General features: G+C 45.5%; 1 protein-coding gene across 2 annotated transcripts in view; it reads left to right on the top strand.

Annotated features, from left to right (window-relative positions):
* Positions 1-4,315: 4,315 nt before the first annotated feature.
* MICU2 (mitochondrial calcium uptake 2) overlaps positions 4,316-17,287 on the top strand; it is a 419,619-nt gene continuing 406,647 nt past the window's right edge. Inside the window, exon 1 of one of the 2 annotated variants that reach the window (XM_068266953.1) lies at positions 4,316-4,554. In XM_068266953.1, coding sequence (XP_068123054.1) covers positions 4,357-4,554 — 198 coding nt within the window. In that variant the 5' untranslated portion in view covers positions 4,316-4,356. The remainder of the gene's footprint in view (positions 4,555-17,287) is intronic. The other variant, XM_068266952.1, reaches the window with a different exon arrangement.

The following is a 17,287-nucleotide window of genomic DNA, read 5'->3' on the forward strand; positions in this document are numbered from 1 at the left end:
GGGATATAGGAAGGCCACAGCTGTGAACTCTCTGTTACACAGGAACAGTTTCCACCCCGAGCATGTTAAAACCTCCCTGCCATACGGCCAATATTTACGTCTAAGACGAAATAATACCAGCTTGGAAACATTTGAGGCACAATCGCAAGAGCTAACCGCACGATTGGAGGCGAGGAAATATGACAGGGAGCTTCTTGAGAAGGCTAGAGATAGAGCCAGAGATAGGGACAGGTCTTCCCTCCTCTCTAGGACCCCCAGGAGCAAAGAAAAAGGCCCATTTACTTTGACGTTCGATTACACCCCCATGGCCAAGAAAATAACACAGATTGTCAAGAAAAATTGGTCATTGGTAGCAAGAGATCCCGCACTCCAGAGAGTGTTCCCAGACCCCCCCAGGATAGCGTATAGAAGGGCCCCCACTTTGGGCGATATTCTAACACGGAGTGAGTACCGCTCATACCCAGCCAGGAATTGGTTAAGCATTAATCGCCCTAGGGGTAACCACAAATGTGGTAAATGCAAGTGCTGCCCTTATATGCGGGAGGGCACCAACTACTGCCTGGGAGGGGTACAATGGGAAGTACGGGCTTTCATCACCTGCCAAACAAAGTTTGTATCCTATGTGGTATTCTGTCCTTGCGATTTTTATTATGTTGGCAAAACCACCAGACCCCTAAAGGAAAGAATAAGTGAACACTTCAAATCCATTAAATCAGGCAGGGGTTGCCCCCGGCTCATCGAACACGTAAGGGAAGTACATGGAGGCAGTGCCAAGTGCCTGAAATTTGCAGGTCTCCTGCATGTCAGCACCTCTAGAAGAGGGGGCGACCGCGATCGTGAGTTGACCCGACGAGAGTCACGGATAATTCTACGTACAGAGGCAATGGGACCAATAGGTCTCAATGACAGGCTAGAATTGGCTTGCTTCCTTGATCCATAGCTTCCCTGGGTTCGATGGGCCTGGAACACCAGAAAAGCTGGGTAGGGGACATTGTTTACATAAACAAATTATTCCCCTAATGTAATGTGGAGATCTGCACCCTTGCCTTTTTTCCATTCTGGTGCCTTGATACTCTAAATTTGGACTTTATGGTCTGTGTTTCCTCTTCCTCTTCCCTTCTTTTCCCTCTCTTGGTTCCGGGCCCTGGGTTTTCTGGGACTGCAGGCTGCACCTGACCTGGTTGTGACTTTCATTTTGGTACCTAGGTTTTCTCTTCTTTTTCCTCCCTCATGTACACCGCCTGATGACGATGCCAGAACAGACTCAAGGGCACCTATAAATTAAGGTCCTGATACACAGGACCTAATAGTGCAAGATGCACAGGACCTAAAAGTGCGTTATGCACTGTGACCCATTAATAAATGGATCACCTCTAATGACCTCTGGGGATAGACGGTAGATCTGCCCCCTGCCCAGGGGACTGAGGTACATAATAGGTTTATGTAAGGTGCCCGGTCTACAGTTCTGGCGGGTCAATCTGGATTCCGACTTGCAACACATTCCCACTCTCGGCTCCTCCCCCCTTCTGTCGTGGAGAAGGCAACATGGGTTTCGCGATCATACATATTAGATCGCGATCAGATACCAGATGGGAATTTTTCTTTTCCATACTTACCTCCCGTTAGGGCTTTACGTACCTTTTTTTCCTCTTTTGTAGTGCAGTTCATATGTATTCAAAAAACAAACAGAAATAGAGGCAAACTAAATGGACCCCTCTGGAAACCTTAATAGGTACAGGGCAGTCGGAGCTTTATAGGGATTAATGTATCTCCGGGGTTTCCTTCAAAATTGGCAGTATTACCTCCAGTCTTTTTTAACAGGGTATTGGGGCTTTCATGGGAAATTTTTTATTATAATTAAAATAAAAAGATGTTTTTAACATAATGGGTAGTAAGATAGTAAAAGAATGTCATCTCATGCTACTATGGACGCACATATTATATTCACCTAACGTTTATATGCACAGATTTATGCAAAATGTTTGAACAAGCACCAGTCACTTTAATGCAATGCTAAATGCTTAATGTAATGGCACAGTATGTATACCCTGAGCACTGTTGATAATGAACACAGTATTGTTGTATATCACTAGCAGCACATAAAGATTATGTCGCCATAGCAACCAGAATCGCCGCATATGCGGCTGCGTCTAGCACATGCAACGCACTATCACTCTCGCCGATGGTACGGTGCGGCCCGGCCCCTTCACCCCCGACCCTTGTGACATCACTCCCTACTTTTTTGAGATAAGAAAGACACTTAAGAAACACCCCTAACTGCACCCTTGGCACACCCCTAGCCACACATACCATGGAGTTTTCATAAGAAAAATAAGTTGTTATATAATTCAAGCCACACTAGTCCTTTGTATCCTGGTTTATTTTCCTTCATATTAATGTGAAAATAAGACATATATCAATTAAAAAAATGGGAGTAAAGTTTAGAGTCAAACACATTTTTCAGTAGAAAAATACACCATACAATTTTCTGTTAGATTTTCTGTTAGATTTACCTGCCAGATAGCTTTTTTCCAAAATCTATCTGGCAAGTAAATCTAACAGAACATCTAACAGAAAATTGTATGGTGTGTACCTAGCATTACACAGATCTGTACATCAGTCCTTCAGGCTCGTTCACATTGCGTTCCGTTCGTGCGGCCATCCACGTTGGCCAGTTTTTGACGCTTTTATTTTCTGATTTCTGTGCGTCCGATTTTGTTAAAGGAGTTGTCATGGAAATTTGAATAAAATAAACACTACTTACCGGGGGCTTCCTCCAGCCCCAAGCTCCCTGGACCTCCCTCACAGCAGCTCTGCCCACAGCCGTTTGCCGGAGCTCCGACCCGGTCCCCGGCGATGACTTCAGAGCGACCTGGAGGTCGCTCTGTACTGCGCCTGCGCAATCGGCGCTGTCAATCACCGCCACGTGGGCTGGAGCGGACTGCGGCGATCGCGCAGGCGCAGTACAGAGCAACCTTCAGGTCGCTCTGAAGTCATCGCCGGGGACCGGGTCGGAGCTCCAGCAAACGGCTGCGGGCAGAGCTGCTGCGAGAGAGGTCCTGGGAGCTTGGGGCTGGAGGAAGCCCCCGGTAAGTAGTGTTTCTTTTATTCAAATTTCCCTGACAACTCCTTTAAGCGCTTTGCTAAACTCTTTTGCAGAGCGATTGCGTTTTTTTTTTTCACTTCTTGACGTCAGTCAGGAAATTATCTCTTTGATCCGGAAAAGAATAAATACAATGTATTTATTCTTAAAAACGCGAACACAATCGCTGCACAAAGCGATTTTGTGAGCGTTTTGCATTTTCCTATACCTTCCATTGAGGCGGAATTGCCTTAAAAATGGCCCATGCAGCGCTTATCTGAGCGGATCGGAAACGAACCGCTCAGATGTGAACTTTCTCATAGAGAATCATGGTGTAAGTGCTTTCACGGCGATTTTAAATATCGCCAGTACTTAAAAAAAAATGACAAAAACGCCCCTAGTGTGAACAAGCCCTTCAAGAGGGACAAACGCAGAAAAAAGGGGGACAGAGGGATTTATTTTCCAAAGAAAAAGGGACAGTTGGGATCTGTGTTCTTAGAATTAAAAAAAATAAATATTAATGCTTCAGGCTGTCCTTTTATTCTCCTCTACAGCCTTCTGTCCAGCATCACCCTAAAAAAGTAAAAAAGGCGATAAGAGACACAGAAGGGTTTGGCTCAAAAACAAAAAGAGGAACAGTCCATCCTCATACCTCCCAACTTTGTGAGATGCGAAAGAGGGACACTTAAGCCACGCCCCTGACCACACCCCCGTCACAACCCTAGTCACGCATACCTTAAAGATTTCATAAGGAAAATATGCTGTTTTATAATTCAAAACCACACTGGTCCTTCCTATCTGGTTCATTTTTCTTCATATTAACATTTTCAAATTAGTAATATATCAATTTAAAGGATGGGGATAGAATTTAGAGTCAAACACATTTTTTAGTAGAGAAATATATATATTTACATAGAAAAAGTCCTGAAAGAGGGACAGGGCTCCCAAAGAGGGATTGTCACTTCAAAAGAGTGACAGTTGGGAGCTATGCATCCTAAAGAGGTACACTTAGGACATACCCTGAATGTAAATGCATACAATTATAATAATTATTATTATTGTTACCAGTAAAATACATCCTCTTTTTGCATATTAAAGTTTTCTAAGACGACACTAAAGCAGAAACTAGTAGCATTATTGTACAGACACACATGCTGCAGATACCAGCAGTAGCAGCATACATGTCAGGGCTGCCTGAGTCACGTGACAAAACAATGACGCGCTCGCCTCTCGCGTGAGATTGGTGGCCGGTGACAGCTGACACTTCCGGGAAGATGGCGGCTTGGAGAAGGGTTTTCACTGCTTTTGCTCCTAGACTTGCTTCTGCCGGGGGCCCCGGGCTACGGAGCGGGACTGGAGCGGCTCGCCTGGCTGGGGTGGCCGTAGCTGGAGGGGTGTGTGGCGGACTGTGGCTGGTGACGGGCAGCAGAGAGCGCAGGACTCCAGCACTGCTGGCGGTGTACGCGGCTCAGGTGAGGAGGAGGTGTGGGCATTATGGTCCATGACGGCCACCGTTGATGCCTGACGTGTGCTTCCCTGCAGAAAGTTTCCAATACCTGGGACCAGTTCTCCTGTGCCCGAATGTTGTCTTTCTTGCTTCCACTGTTGGGAATCATGTACACCCTCTGCCTGGGTACACCTCATGTATATTAGTATGTATAAAAGTGCCTGGGTACACCTCATGCATATTAATCAGGGCTGTGGAGTCGGGGCAATTTTGGGTGCCTGGAGTTGAAGTCGGGGAAAAAATGTACCGACTCCGACTCCTAATGAATTTAAATGTAATGTAATTAAAATAGAAAATATGAAAAAAAGTCTATTTTTCAGATGATAGTCATCATAAATAATTTATACATACAGTAATAGCTGTGCTTAGTCCACAAAAATGAAATAAACCAATCAAAATTAGTTACTTGTGCTGCTTCAATAAAGCAGTCCCCGTATTTGTAAACTCAGATATACACATCTGATTGTGACTGTATATAAGATGTGTACACAGGAATATCTTATATATACTAAATAACATCTATGCTGTAAGTATAAAGCCTGATGTGTAGCCATGTAACTAATAGAGATTGTCAATGAGATGGAAATAATTCTGCGTTGATTCTGATTTATGCAAATGTATGCTTTTGAAATCAAATAATTTGATATGTTGTTAAAATTTGGTTTGGTGACTACGAATTAAATAGTACCTGAGAAGGAAGAATAGATAAGTTTTATACATACCTGGGGCTTATTCCAGCCCCCTTCAGGCTAATCAGTCCTTCACTGTCCAACTCCACCACCTGGATCTTCTGCTATGAGTCCTGGTAATTCAGCCAGTCAGCGCAGTCCGGCCGCATGCCGCTTCCACAGCCAGGAGCGTTCTGCAGTACGCTCCCAGCGGCGTAGTGTGTGCATGCGCACTATGCCATACTGGCTCACTATGCCGTACTGGCTCAAGTACCTGGACTCATAGCAGAAGATCCAGGTAGCAGAGGAGGACAGCAAGGGACTGATTAGCCTGAAGGGGGCTGGAGGAAGCCCCAGGTATGTATACAACTTTAATTTCATCTGCCTCAGGTTTACTTTGTTACACAATAGTACTATACTCTACATATGCACTCTCCACAGAGCTGCAGGGAATCCACTAAGAATGTTGTGCACATTGAACACAGAGGTGTTGTCTATCACCCATAAACCTGGTTCAGATTGTGCATGAAGAATGTGTAATAGAGGAAGAATCTCCTTATTCCCCTGCAGAGTACCTGCACATCACTCTTACATGTACCCACAGTTACATTGCTTAGGGCCTGATAGATGTTCTTTGTTCCAGTCTTTACCTTTTACAACTTTACAAGTACTCTTACCAAGGACTAGTTTTAGTCTATGACTAAAGGGAATACATATGGCAGTCTCCATATCCTTCTCACTTCTTCTAAAATTCCTAAGCGTTGGCAGTTAAGAGACGAATTTCATGTTACATACTTTCATTCAACAAGATTTTAATATGCAAATTAGAGGAGTCAGAGTCTGAGTCGGTGGAATCCTAAACTGAGGAGTCGGAGTCGGTGGATTTTTGTACCCACTCCACAGCCCTGATATTAATATGTATAAAAGTGCCTGGGTACACCTCATGTATATTAATATGTATAAAAGTGCCTGGGTACACCTCATGTGTATGTATAGAAGTGCCTAGGTACACCGAATGTATATTATTATTATTTATTGTATTTATAAAGCGCCAACATATTACGCAGCACTGGACATTTATTTAGGTATATGTATAGAAGTGCCTGGGTACGCCTCATCTATATGTATAGAAGTGCCTGGATCTCTGTTGCTGTTATTGCAGAAATGTAACCTGGAATAAGGGCACCAATGGCAATCCAAGTAAAGTATTTGCACTTAATAATCTTCTGTACTTTACACTTACAGGACAACTGTAACAAGAGGTATATGGAGGCTGCCATATGTATTTCCTTTTAAGTAATGATAGTTGCTTGGCTGTCCTGCTGATCCTCTGCCTCTAATACTTTTAGCCTTATGCTTCATACACACTTGAGATAAAAGTCTTTGGAAAAGGCAAGATCACAGACCAATTTTACCCCCTTCTATGTAGTATGAGAGCCATACTCTACACAGCCTATTCTATGGAGCTGCACTCCCCATCAGATAAAATCTTTGCAAGATGCTGCACACAAAGATGTCCGTACACATTCAAAAGATCATTATCTGCAAAAGATCTGGTTCTGCAAAAGATCCATTCCTGCAAAATGTAATCGCAAGGCCCATACACACGTCTGATTTTTGCGAACGACTGGTCGTTTGAACGTCCCGTCGTTCAGTCGTTCGCCCCGCCAAATCGGGCGTGTGTACAGACTGTCATTCGCGTGATAAGACTGAGTTTGAGCGATCCGCCGGGCGGATCGCTCAAACTGCAGATCAGATCCACCAGGATGGATTTTCAGATCTGCAGATGATTGCCAGATATGCAGATGAAGTCTGTAAACAAGGTGTGTATGATGATCTGCAGATCTCATAGACTAAAGGCCCATACACAGGGCTGATTTTTACGCGTGCACGGGGGCGCGTGTGCACGGCGCGATTTGCATAGAATAGAATAGAATCGTGCACTATATTGTTCACCACTGGAGTGTGTGCGCATGCCCCGCCAATTTCTCGGGAACAGCGCTGTGTGGAAACTATGCTCGTGCACTGAAGCAGACAAGGCAGTGCACGAGCAAGCGCAGGAAGAGGCATGACGTGAATAAGCGCTGGCTGACACAGAAATAGTACCGGGCACCAGCGCCATTTTGAATAAATTATAAATGTTAGAGCTGCCGGTAACAGCGTAAATACCGACTCCACAGCGGCGCAACATAGGCGGAATTGAAGAGCACACAAACAGGAATAAGGTAATACTTTTATATTTAAAATCAATTTTGGCTTAAAGAGGATCTGTAACGAAAAAAAATGGAAAGATCCCCTGGGGGGTACTCACCTCGGGTGGGGGAAGCCTCTGGATCCTAATGAGGCTTCCCACGCCGTCCTCCATCCGTCAGGGGTCTCGCTGCAGCCCTCTGTGGAGTCCGTGCAGTGGTGACGTCAATATTTACCTTCCTGGCTCCTCCGCAGGCGCTCTGACGGCTGTCGGCTCCGAACTACACGGAAATACCCGATCGCCGTCGGATCTGCTCTACTGCGCAGGCGCAAGTTTCCTGTGCCTGCGCAGTAGAGCGGACCCGAATGAGATCGGGTATTTCCGTGTAGTTCGGAACGGAAAGCAGCCACAGCGCCCCCGCTGGAGCCAGCAAAGGTAAATATTGAACTGACAGTCGGCACAGTCGCCGGCTGTTCGGAGGGCTGCGGAGAGACCCCCGTGGGACAGAGGACGGCGTGGGAAGCCTCATTAGGATCCGGAGGCTTCCCCCACCCGAGGTGAGTACCCCCCAGGGGATCTTTTTAATGTTACAGAGTCTCTTTAAGGTTCGCTTTAAGCTAGTTTACAAATACTGATGTGTTGTGTTCACCCTGCCTACTGAGTGGAAATGACTGCTGCTTTGCTCTCATACTAGTCAGGGTGCAGAAAGGTGTCGCCAGGCTATTATCTAGCCTCCCTTTGTTGGTTACAATGGAGGGGGTAGTTCAGCTGGCATGGGTGCATGATTATGGCTGCAGGCTCTTGCAGAGCAACTTTAGTGTATATTTAGTGTATATGACTCTTAGTACACACCAAGAGTGCTTCTGAGTGTTTTTAGAAATGCTAGCGCATTGAAAAGTGCTTGGCTAATGTATTTTAATGGGCTGGATCACACCAGAGTGTTGTGATTTCCCCCCCCCCCCCCCCCCCCCAAACGTGGGTCTTGCAGCATTTCTGAGGTGATTTAGCCTCAATGTTAAGTACAGGAAAAGTGGAAAATAGCTCTAAAAAGCGCTAGAGCAAAGCTCCTAGAATCGCTTAGAAAAATCACTTCTAAAAACGCTGAGCGATTGCAATTATGTTAGTGATTTTTGGTGTGCACTGGCCCTAAAATTGATTTTTTTTTCTTTTTTACTACAATATTTACAGGCATTTTCAAATTATTTGGTCAATGTTTGCCCATTGTAAAATCTGACCTTAGAATGATTAAACTCTCTTAATTTTATCATAGACGCCAGCATCTGTACTGCTAACAAGGGAGGTGCACTACTGTGGGGTTTTCCCCGTCTGTGAACTGAACAGGAACATCACATGATTTCCCAGAATGCTCTGGGCAAGATTATAGCCTTGGCTAAATGGATAGGTCTGGCGTGATTGATGGTCTTTGATTACTATGGTTTGGCTATTATCCTGGTGCCAATCAAAGTCCATTCATCACACCAGACCTATCCGGATGAAATAAGCAATACCGAGTGGGTGCTAATGAGTGACAAAATCCACGACTTTCCTGGTTGTGGATTTTGCTGCCCGAGGAGGCAGATCTTTGGGCTGTAGCTCTGCCTCCTTGCGCGTCAATCTGCACTGATTCTCCCCCGCCCCTCTCAGTGAAAGAAGACTGAGAGGGGTGGGGAGAGGTGGTAATCAGCGTCGATGGACGTGAGTAGAGGCAGAGCTACAGCCCAAAGCTCTGCCTCTATGCGGAAGCGCTCCCCGCAATGTGCCCCGGGAGTTTGGGGTGATTTATTGAGTGTTCAGCCGTGGGGTTTCGGCGTTTCAGTTAGGGCATTGATGTTAAAGAGGTTTTTAAAAGAAAAATATGTATTTTGCGAGACTTCATTCTCTTTTTAATGGGACTGTATTGGGGAGGGAGAGAGGGCGCTAGGCACCAGGGAACTTTAGAAGGAGTTGTCCACTAGACATTGAGGTTGGCCCTTGACTCTGTCCCTGTGTTCAATTTTGGCCCACTTAGTATTTGAGTTTGACAACCTTGCTTTAACGGCATGTTAGCTGTGTGGACTAAGGAATACATCTCTAATTGTATTTTACAGTCTGCATTAATGACATTGGCTTACTCGGTGTTTATATTGCAGGGTTAGTAAAAGAATCTTGTTTGGACATTAGGAATTGATTCTGAAATATAATCCCTCTGGAAAGGCATTGCAAGGTATACTGTAAGGATCTCATGCAGATATCTTTACTGTGCCAAGTATAATTCTATAACTCCGAGTTCAGATCGGCGAGGATTCGGATTGTGCTGTGCATTGATTACATTAGTTCATTAGATGCTCATAGACATCCTTGGTATGGAACATTAAATGGCACAAGACAGGAAATCCATACTAACTAGGTGTAGAAGCAGTTTCATCATAACTCTCATAGTACAATTTTTGCATTAGTGCCTGTTTATTTTATCTATGTGTGTAAGCTCATTGATTAGCTGGTGTAAAATCACAGACCTCTATAGAGCCACAGACCTCTATAGCTGTGAGCTGCTACTATCTCAGATTGATTAGTCAGTGCCTCTTCAGTCTAAAGAGCAGGATGATCCATAGTCCAGGCAGCAGCAGCCCTGCTCTTAGCACCACTGTTACCACCCTGAAATACTTCCCATTTTGCCACTCCAGCTACTTTATTAGCCAGTGTTATAAATTCAGTTTTGTGCTTGAGTATTTGGATTGTTTTTCATGTTTTTTTTTTCCTCTCACAAACCAGTCCTATTTATTGTTTGGTTGTGGCAATACGTTGGGAAACTGTCTTTATGTTTTATTCCAGTCCAAGAGCACTGCCGAGGAGCTTGCGATCAGTAGATAGAAGCCCCTCGTACTCAAGGTCAGCCCTCAGCCATTGATTGTACCCATTCCTCTTAAAGAGAAACAGTGACCAAGAATTGAACTTCATCCCAATCAGTAGCGGATACCCCCTTTCCCATGAGAAATCATCTTCCTTTTTCTCAAATCGATCATCAGGGGGGTCTGTATGGCTAATATTGTGGAGAAACCCATCCCACAGTAGTTTCCTTTCTGTGAACCTCATTGCATTGTGGGAAATAGCTGTTTACAGCTGTTTCCAACTGCAAGCAGCATCTCCTTCCACTAACATCACCTGACAGCAGTAAAAATGTCACCATGTGGTAAATGTCAGAATGTAAATCCGGGAGAGGAAAGATTTTACAAAACCAGGGCAAACACTGACTACATCATTTATATATAATTATTGTAAAAATTAAGCACTTTTTTGTTACATTATTTTCACTGGAGTTCCTTTAAGGCTCGTACACACATCCGACAATTCAGCGTGACGATCAGGGATGTGTATGCGTGGCACACAACTAAATGAGCGACTGATTACAGGCGGTTTGCCCGATCCATCTGGTGGATCAATTCGACAACGAGTGTTGGACTAATATTGTGCAGTTGGCCATGTGTGTACAAACCATTTGAACGACATGCGCTTGTTTTGAATGCAGCCATATTGTGCAGTCAGTCATTCCGTGTGCAATTGTGTTGGTCATTTAGTTAGTTGGTGCGTTTTAAAATACAAGTCGTGTAACCTCTTGGTCGTGTGTACGTGCCTTTAGAGTACATCTGGAGTGGGAAGCACATGCTGGCGGCCATATTTACTTCCTTTTAAACAATACCAGTTGCCTGGCAGTCCCGCTGATCTCTTTGGCTGCAGTAGAATCTAAATCGCATACCTCACTTGAACCATCCCTCTAGCCATGCCCAACCCTAACCTACCCCCGCCCCCCCCCCCCCCCCCGCACCACAATCTCCACCGGTATAAGCACCGCCTTCACCACAAAAAACTCACACACCTTATATTTTCGCTGCCTAATTACGATAATTATGGGAAGCCTCCGGCATCCAAATTACCTGCTTAGCAGAAGAAGGGTCTAAGCATTCCTGGCATTCACAAGCCTCCTGCTGTATTGTCCTTGTTGCCGATCTTTGTCACTAATTCAGCTGTGGCTGGTATGTTCCAGGAATTCCAGCGCTTCTAAAGAATGAACCTGCCTAGTTATGAGCAGCCTCTGATTAGTTTTGTCCTTCTCTTTCTATAAAGATATTGTTTTGTTACGTGTAACCAAAAAGAAAATGGATACACTGGTGTTCATGCGCCCTTTTTAATTCATTTTAATATTGGAATTTTTTGATGTTCTTTATGAAGTCAAACTAAAATCGTGCTAAGCCAAGAATATAACAACTTCATTTAATAATTAGAAGTCAGCAGGAAATGTTTGTACCACTGCCCAAAAAGACTTAATATTTTTGGCAAAAGATAGTACAGACCAAAAGGTGCGTTCATACATCCAATTTTGATTGGTCAACTACGTTTTATAGAATTCAAAATCTGTTGGCCTTCATACTACTGTTCTGTACATGGATGTGGTAAAGTTGGCCAATCATAATTCGATGTGTACGCACATTGAAGTGCCCCAGTATAGATAGCCAGGCATAGGTTTCGCTCTATAGGTAGCCAGGCATAGGTGCCCCCGGTATAGGTAGCCAGGCATAAGTGCCCCCTGTATAGGTAGCCAGGCATAAGTGCCCCCTGTATAGGTAGCCAGGCATAAGTGCCCCCTGTATAGGTAGCCAGGCATAAGTGCCCCCAGTATAGATAGCCAGGCACAGGTGCCCCCAGTATAAGGTAGCCAGGCACAGGTGCCCCCAGTATAAGGTAGCCAGGCACAGGTGCCCCCAGTATAAGGTAGCCAGGCACAGGTGCCCCCAGTATAAGGTAGCCAGGCACAGGTGCCCCCAGTATAAGGTAGCCAGGCACAGGTGCCCCCAGTATAAGGTAGCCAGGCACAGGTGCCCCCAGTATAAGGTAGCCAGGCACAGGTGCCCCCAGTATAAGGTAGCCAGGCACAGGTGCCCCCAGTATAAGGTAGCCAGGCACAGGTGCCCCTAGTTTAGGTAGCCCGGCACAGGTGCCCCCAGTATAGGTAGCCAGGCACAGGTGCCCCCAGTATAGGTAGCCAGGCACAGGTGCCCCCAGTATAGGTAGCCAGGCACAGGTGCCCCCAGTATAGGTAGCCAGGCACAGGTGCCCCCAGTATAGGTAGCCAGGCACAGGTGCCCCCAGTATAGGTAGCCAGGCACAGGTGCCCCCAGTATAGGTAGCCAGGCACAGGTGCCCCCAGTATAGGTAGCCAGGCACAGGTGCCCCCAGTATAGGTAGCCAGGCACAGGTGCCCCCAGTATAGGTAGCCAGGCACAGGTGCCCCCAGTATAGGAAGCCAGGCACAGGTGCCCCCAGTATAGGAAGCCAGGCACAGGTGCCCCCAGTATAGGAAGCCAGGCACAGGTGCCCCCAGCATAGGAAGCCAGGCACAGGTGCCCCCAGCATAGGAAGCCAGGCACAGGTGCCCCCAGTATAGGAAGCCAGGCACAGGTGCCCCCAGTATAGGAAGCCAGGCACAGGTGCCCCCAGTATAGGAAGCCAGGCACAGGTGCCCCCAGTATAGGAAGCCAGGCACAGGTGCCCCCAGTATAGGAAGCCAGGCACAGGTGCCCCCAGTATAGGTAGCCAGGCACAGGTGCTCCCAGTATAGGTAGCCAGGCACAGGTGCCCCCAGTATAAGAAGCCAGCCCATCCACCCCTGCTCCCTCACCTCCTCCAGCCACTGAGTCCGGATCTTGCGCCCTGTCCAGCCCGGCGGGCGGTGGTATACTGGTCAAATACATACATATACATACATACCTCCATCACTAGAGACTCGGCTAGTCTTTCCAGGCTCCGTCATAGCAGGCCAACACCAAGGCCCCAGACCGGTGGATACAGTAAGAGCCCTTAGAGCACCTCAACTGCATATGCTGCCTGCATAGAGACATTGTTAACATTGTCATGCACCTTGTCTGCCTGCTTTGCTTTATGAATTGGCTAGCACTGGATGTGCCTTGCTGCTGCTTCAACTTGATACATGCTGCTATTTGATGTGCTTGTTTGCCAAAAGTTCCTTAGGAATCACACTGCATGTGCTATGCTATGCTATAATACAGGACTGCACTCTGACATATCAACATACTACACTGAGGTGACTTGCTAGCCTGATGGGACGCTGAGTACTCCATTTTGTTCTATTGGATGATTATGTGCACAATATAGGAGGCTATATGATATGAAGAAATCATTTATGTACTGGATGAATGTTCTGGAATCCATTTTTCAAATGAACTCCCTATGATATCCATAAATCTCTGCTTGTGAGGGATTCAGCAACATTTTTTCATAACAAGGTTTTGATCTATTTTTGCAGGGCTGCGCAGCCATTAGTACGTGTGCACACGATCCAGAGATATATCTATGTTTAGGAGGGGGAGAGTATAGGGGACGCCTGGGTGGGTATGTGCATGGATGGGGTGGGGGATGGGCTATATGGTGGGATTTTTATCTTGCAATTTTAAATAATGAGCATATGTTTGAATAAAGTTTTGTATTTTTGAATAAGACTGATTTGTATTCAATCAGGTCTCACTCCTCCTTTACTCTATCTCATAGTTTGTACTACTGCTACTTTGGAGTGGGGGACCTGGGTGACCACAAATTGATCACACCCCTTTGTGCCCGGCGAGATTAATACCCAAATAGCGTGGGATAATTTGATCCTCAGGATCAGGGATTTCACTAGGGGTGTCATTCACAGTCGGAGGTGTGAGATGCTCCAGTGGGATAGCCTTCTGGCCCGGGTGGAGAAGGATTGCACACAGACGCAGGGTGTTAGGGATGCACAGCAATTAACTAATGGTGGCTTTAGAAAGCTAACTAAATTATATGAAAGGAAATCCAAACTCTGGTGGAATTTGAAATACAATAAGATATATTTGGATGATCAGTTTGCTCCTCTCTGGCTACGGTTTCAGATCTTCCCCCATCGTCGGAATCTGACGGAAGATTTCAAAAAACGATGGGAGAGGAATTTTGAGTGCTGCGCAAAAATCTGGCTGACTTTGATGAATGAATTGGATACAGAGGATTTAAAAACAATTGAGGAGGAAATTCAGAAAGTTTCTGACTCTTTAAAACCTTTTGAGAGAGTTCCACTATATAAAACCCGTAGTGAAGAATTAGATAAACATATTACTCAATTTAACAAAAACTTGGTCATACATAGGGACCAAAAGGTCCTACGCGATAGAACGGCATATAAAATTGGCTCCGCATATAGGTGGAACAATCCGAGGAGGCGGCCCCCAATTAAACCCAAATCTCCGAGGAAAGAACCTCCAAAACAGCCTCGGGCTGCAGATGAATCAGACTCCTCCATAGGCAGCAGCATTCCCGTCTCGGATAGCTCTGCCTCTGGGAAGGATAATCCAAAGCAATACAACTTAAGACAGAAACAGTTTGGGCAGAACTCAAGTAAAACAGGAAGTAAAAAGAGTAAAGAACAGGACAACACCAGTAAGGATACAGAGTCATCATGTCAGGAGGACTCAGACGGTGGGTTACCTTCCTCATCTTCTGCCTCGGACTTTTTAGCCACTGGGCAGAAGGTGGGAAGGTGACAGACACTAACAGTAGAGGAGCCAAAGCCTCAAATGCAGATCTAGAAGTTATCAACTTGACAGATGAGGAGATCCCTCAGGAATATCTGTCATTATTATCGAAGGGCTTGGGGTTTTGTCCCACATACAATATAAATGTGTTTGATACAGTAGTTGATCTGCATTTGTTTGGACGACGTATTTTATTACAGGCCCTCTACGGTGATAAACCTAAAAAAATCCGCTCAAGCATTTTAGAGAAGCCGTGGTCAGATGAGGATCTTGCTATCCTCCAAGCTTTAAATGAGTTACAAGGTGATACTGAGGTTTGTTCTCAAATTGAACATACAAATGTATACGCATCTTATTTTGTCCCTACTCTAGAGGAGGTGGGATTACGGAACACTTCAAAAAAATTTCCACCTTTTTCTCTTTTCCCTAATCTGAAAACTTTTATTGAGGTGGTAGAAAGGGACATTTCTAAATTAAGAGGACATAAGACAGTTGGGGACAATCTGGATTTGGCTGAACGTAACACACTTGCAGAGTTAATGTTAAACAAAAAATGGGTTATCAAACCCTCAGATAAAGGGGGAAACATTGTGCTGATGAGGGCTGAGTGTTACAGAGAGATGTGCCTGGATATCTTGAAAAATCAGGATTGTTATGTGAGGGTCTCCCCGTCCAGAGCTGCACGCTGCCAGGGGGAGCTATTTGCAATAATCGAGGACGCTTTTTCCCGTACGGTAATTGATTTGGATATAGTGACGTTTTTGAAAGTACTTAATCCGGTTTTACCAACATTCTATTCACTTCCCAAAGTTCATAAAGACCTTAAAAAACCCCCGGGGCGCCCGATTGTATCGGGTAGGGGATCCCTTACTGAACGGGCAAGCGCATATATAGACAGACATCTTCAGCCGCACGTTTGTGCATTACCATCATATGTTCGAGATTCATCATACTTATTGCGGATCTTGGAAAATCTCCAGCTTCCCCCTGGTGTGTTGCTTGTGACTCTGGACGTGGAGGCCCTCTATTCAAGTATACCACACGATTTAGGTGTGGAGGCTGTTAGGATCTTTTTGGGGGAGTTGGGCATACAGAATACTGCACATAATATGTTTCTGTTGACCCTTCTAGATTTCATTTTAAGAAACAATATTTTTTTGTTTGAGGACACCCACTACCTCCAGGTGCAGGGGGCAGCGATGGGCACCACGTGTGCTCCGTCATATGCCAACCTGTACCTGGGGGCGTGGGAGAGGGAGCTGTTTTCCGATGAGGGCCTGGCAATGTACCTGTGCCACGCTTTGGCCTGGCACAGGTACATTGACGAAATCTTGCTTTTTTGGACGGGTGGCAAAGAATTATTGCTACAATTTATTACAACTATCAATAAAAACATCTGGAATCTCAGGTTTACTATGCACATGAGTCATGTGGAGGTTCCATTTCTGGATCTTCTGATCTCGGTCTCGACTGCGGGCTTTGTCTCTACAAGTTTATATAGAAAAGAAACGGCAACAAATGCACTTCTGAGAGCAGAAAGTTTCCATCCAAAACATACTATTAACGGTATCCCTACTGGACAGTATTTGCGGATTCGACGCAACTGTTCAGAGGATGATGCTTTTCAGAGGGAGGCCCTGCAGCTGAGATCGAGATTCAGACAAAGAGGATATAAGAATAAGACTCTTATCAAGGCTTATAAGAGAGCTAATGCTAGTAACAGATCTGCCCTATTGGATAGAAGTAGATGTCCCGCCAGCGAGAGGTCAGAAGCAATTAGGTTCTGCACCAGATTCTCGGCACAGCATCAAGAGGTTTCGAGGATATTGGATAGGCATTGGCATATCCTCACTAACGATGCCAAATTGAGCACGGTGTTAACACAAACTCCCCTTTATTCATTCCGGAGGGCACCTTCCCTACGGGATCTTTTGGTTAACAGTCATTTTGTCGATTCTCGGGCCAACAAAAAGCACTGTAAGGTGACTGGTACATATACCTGTGGTGGTTGTTCGGTATGCCGTTACATTCAGGTGGGCAGATCGGTCCGCCTCCCGGATGGCCGGGATTGGTGTTTCCCACACTATGTAAATTGTAGTACTACTCTTGTGGTATACTTGTTGCTCTGCACTTGCGGGGCCTTTTATGTGGGAAAGACCAAGAATGAATTCCGTACACGCATCTCGCAACATATTGCAAGTATTAAGAGTCCAAATTATAACAACCTTACTCCCGTGGCGAAACATTTTAAGTCCGCTCACGGTGGCAGGTTTCAACATGTGCGCTTTGTTGGTCTGGACA

Source organism: Hyperolius riggenbachi, chromosome 2, assembly GCF_040937935.1.
Source record: "Hyperolius riggenbachi isolate aHypRig1 chromosome 2, aHypRig1.pri, whole genome shotgun sequence".
Classification (NCBI taxonomy): domain Eukaryota; kingdom Metazoa; phylum Chordata; class Amphibia; order Anura; family Hyperoliidae; genus Hyperolius; species Hyperolius riggenbachi.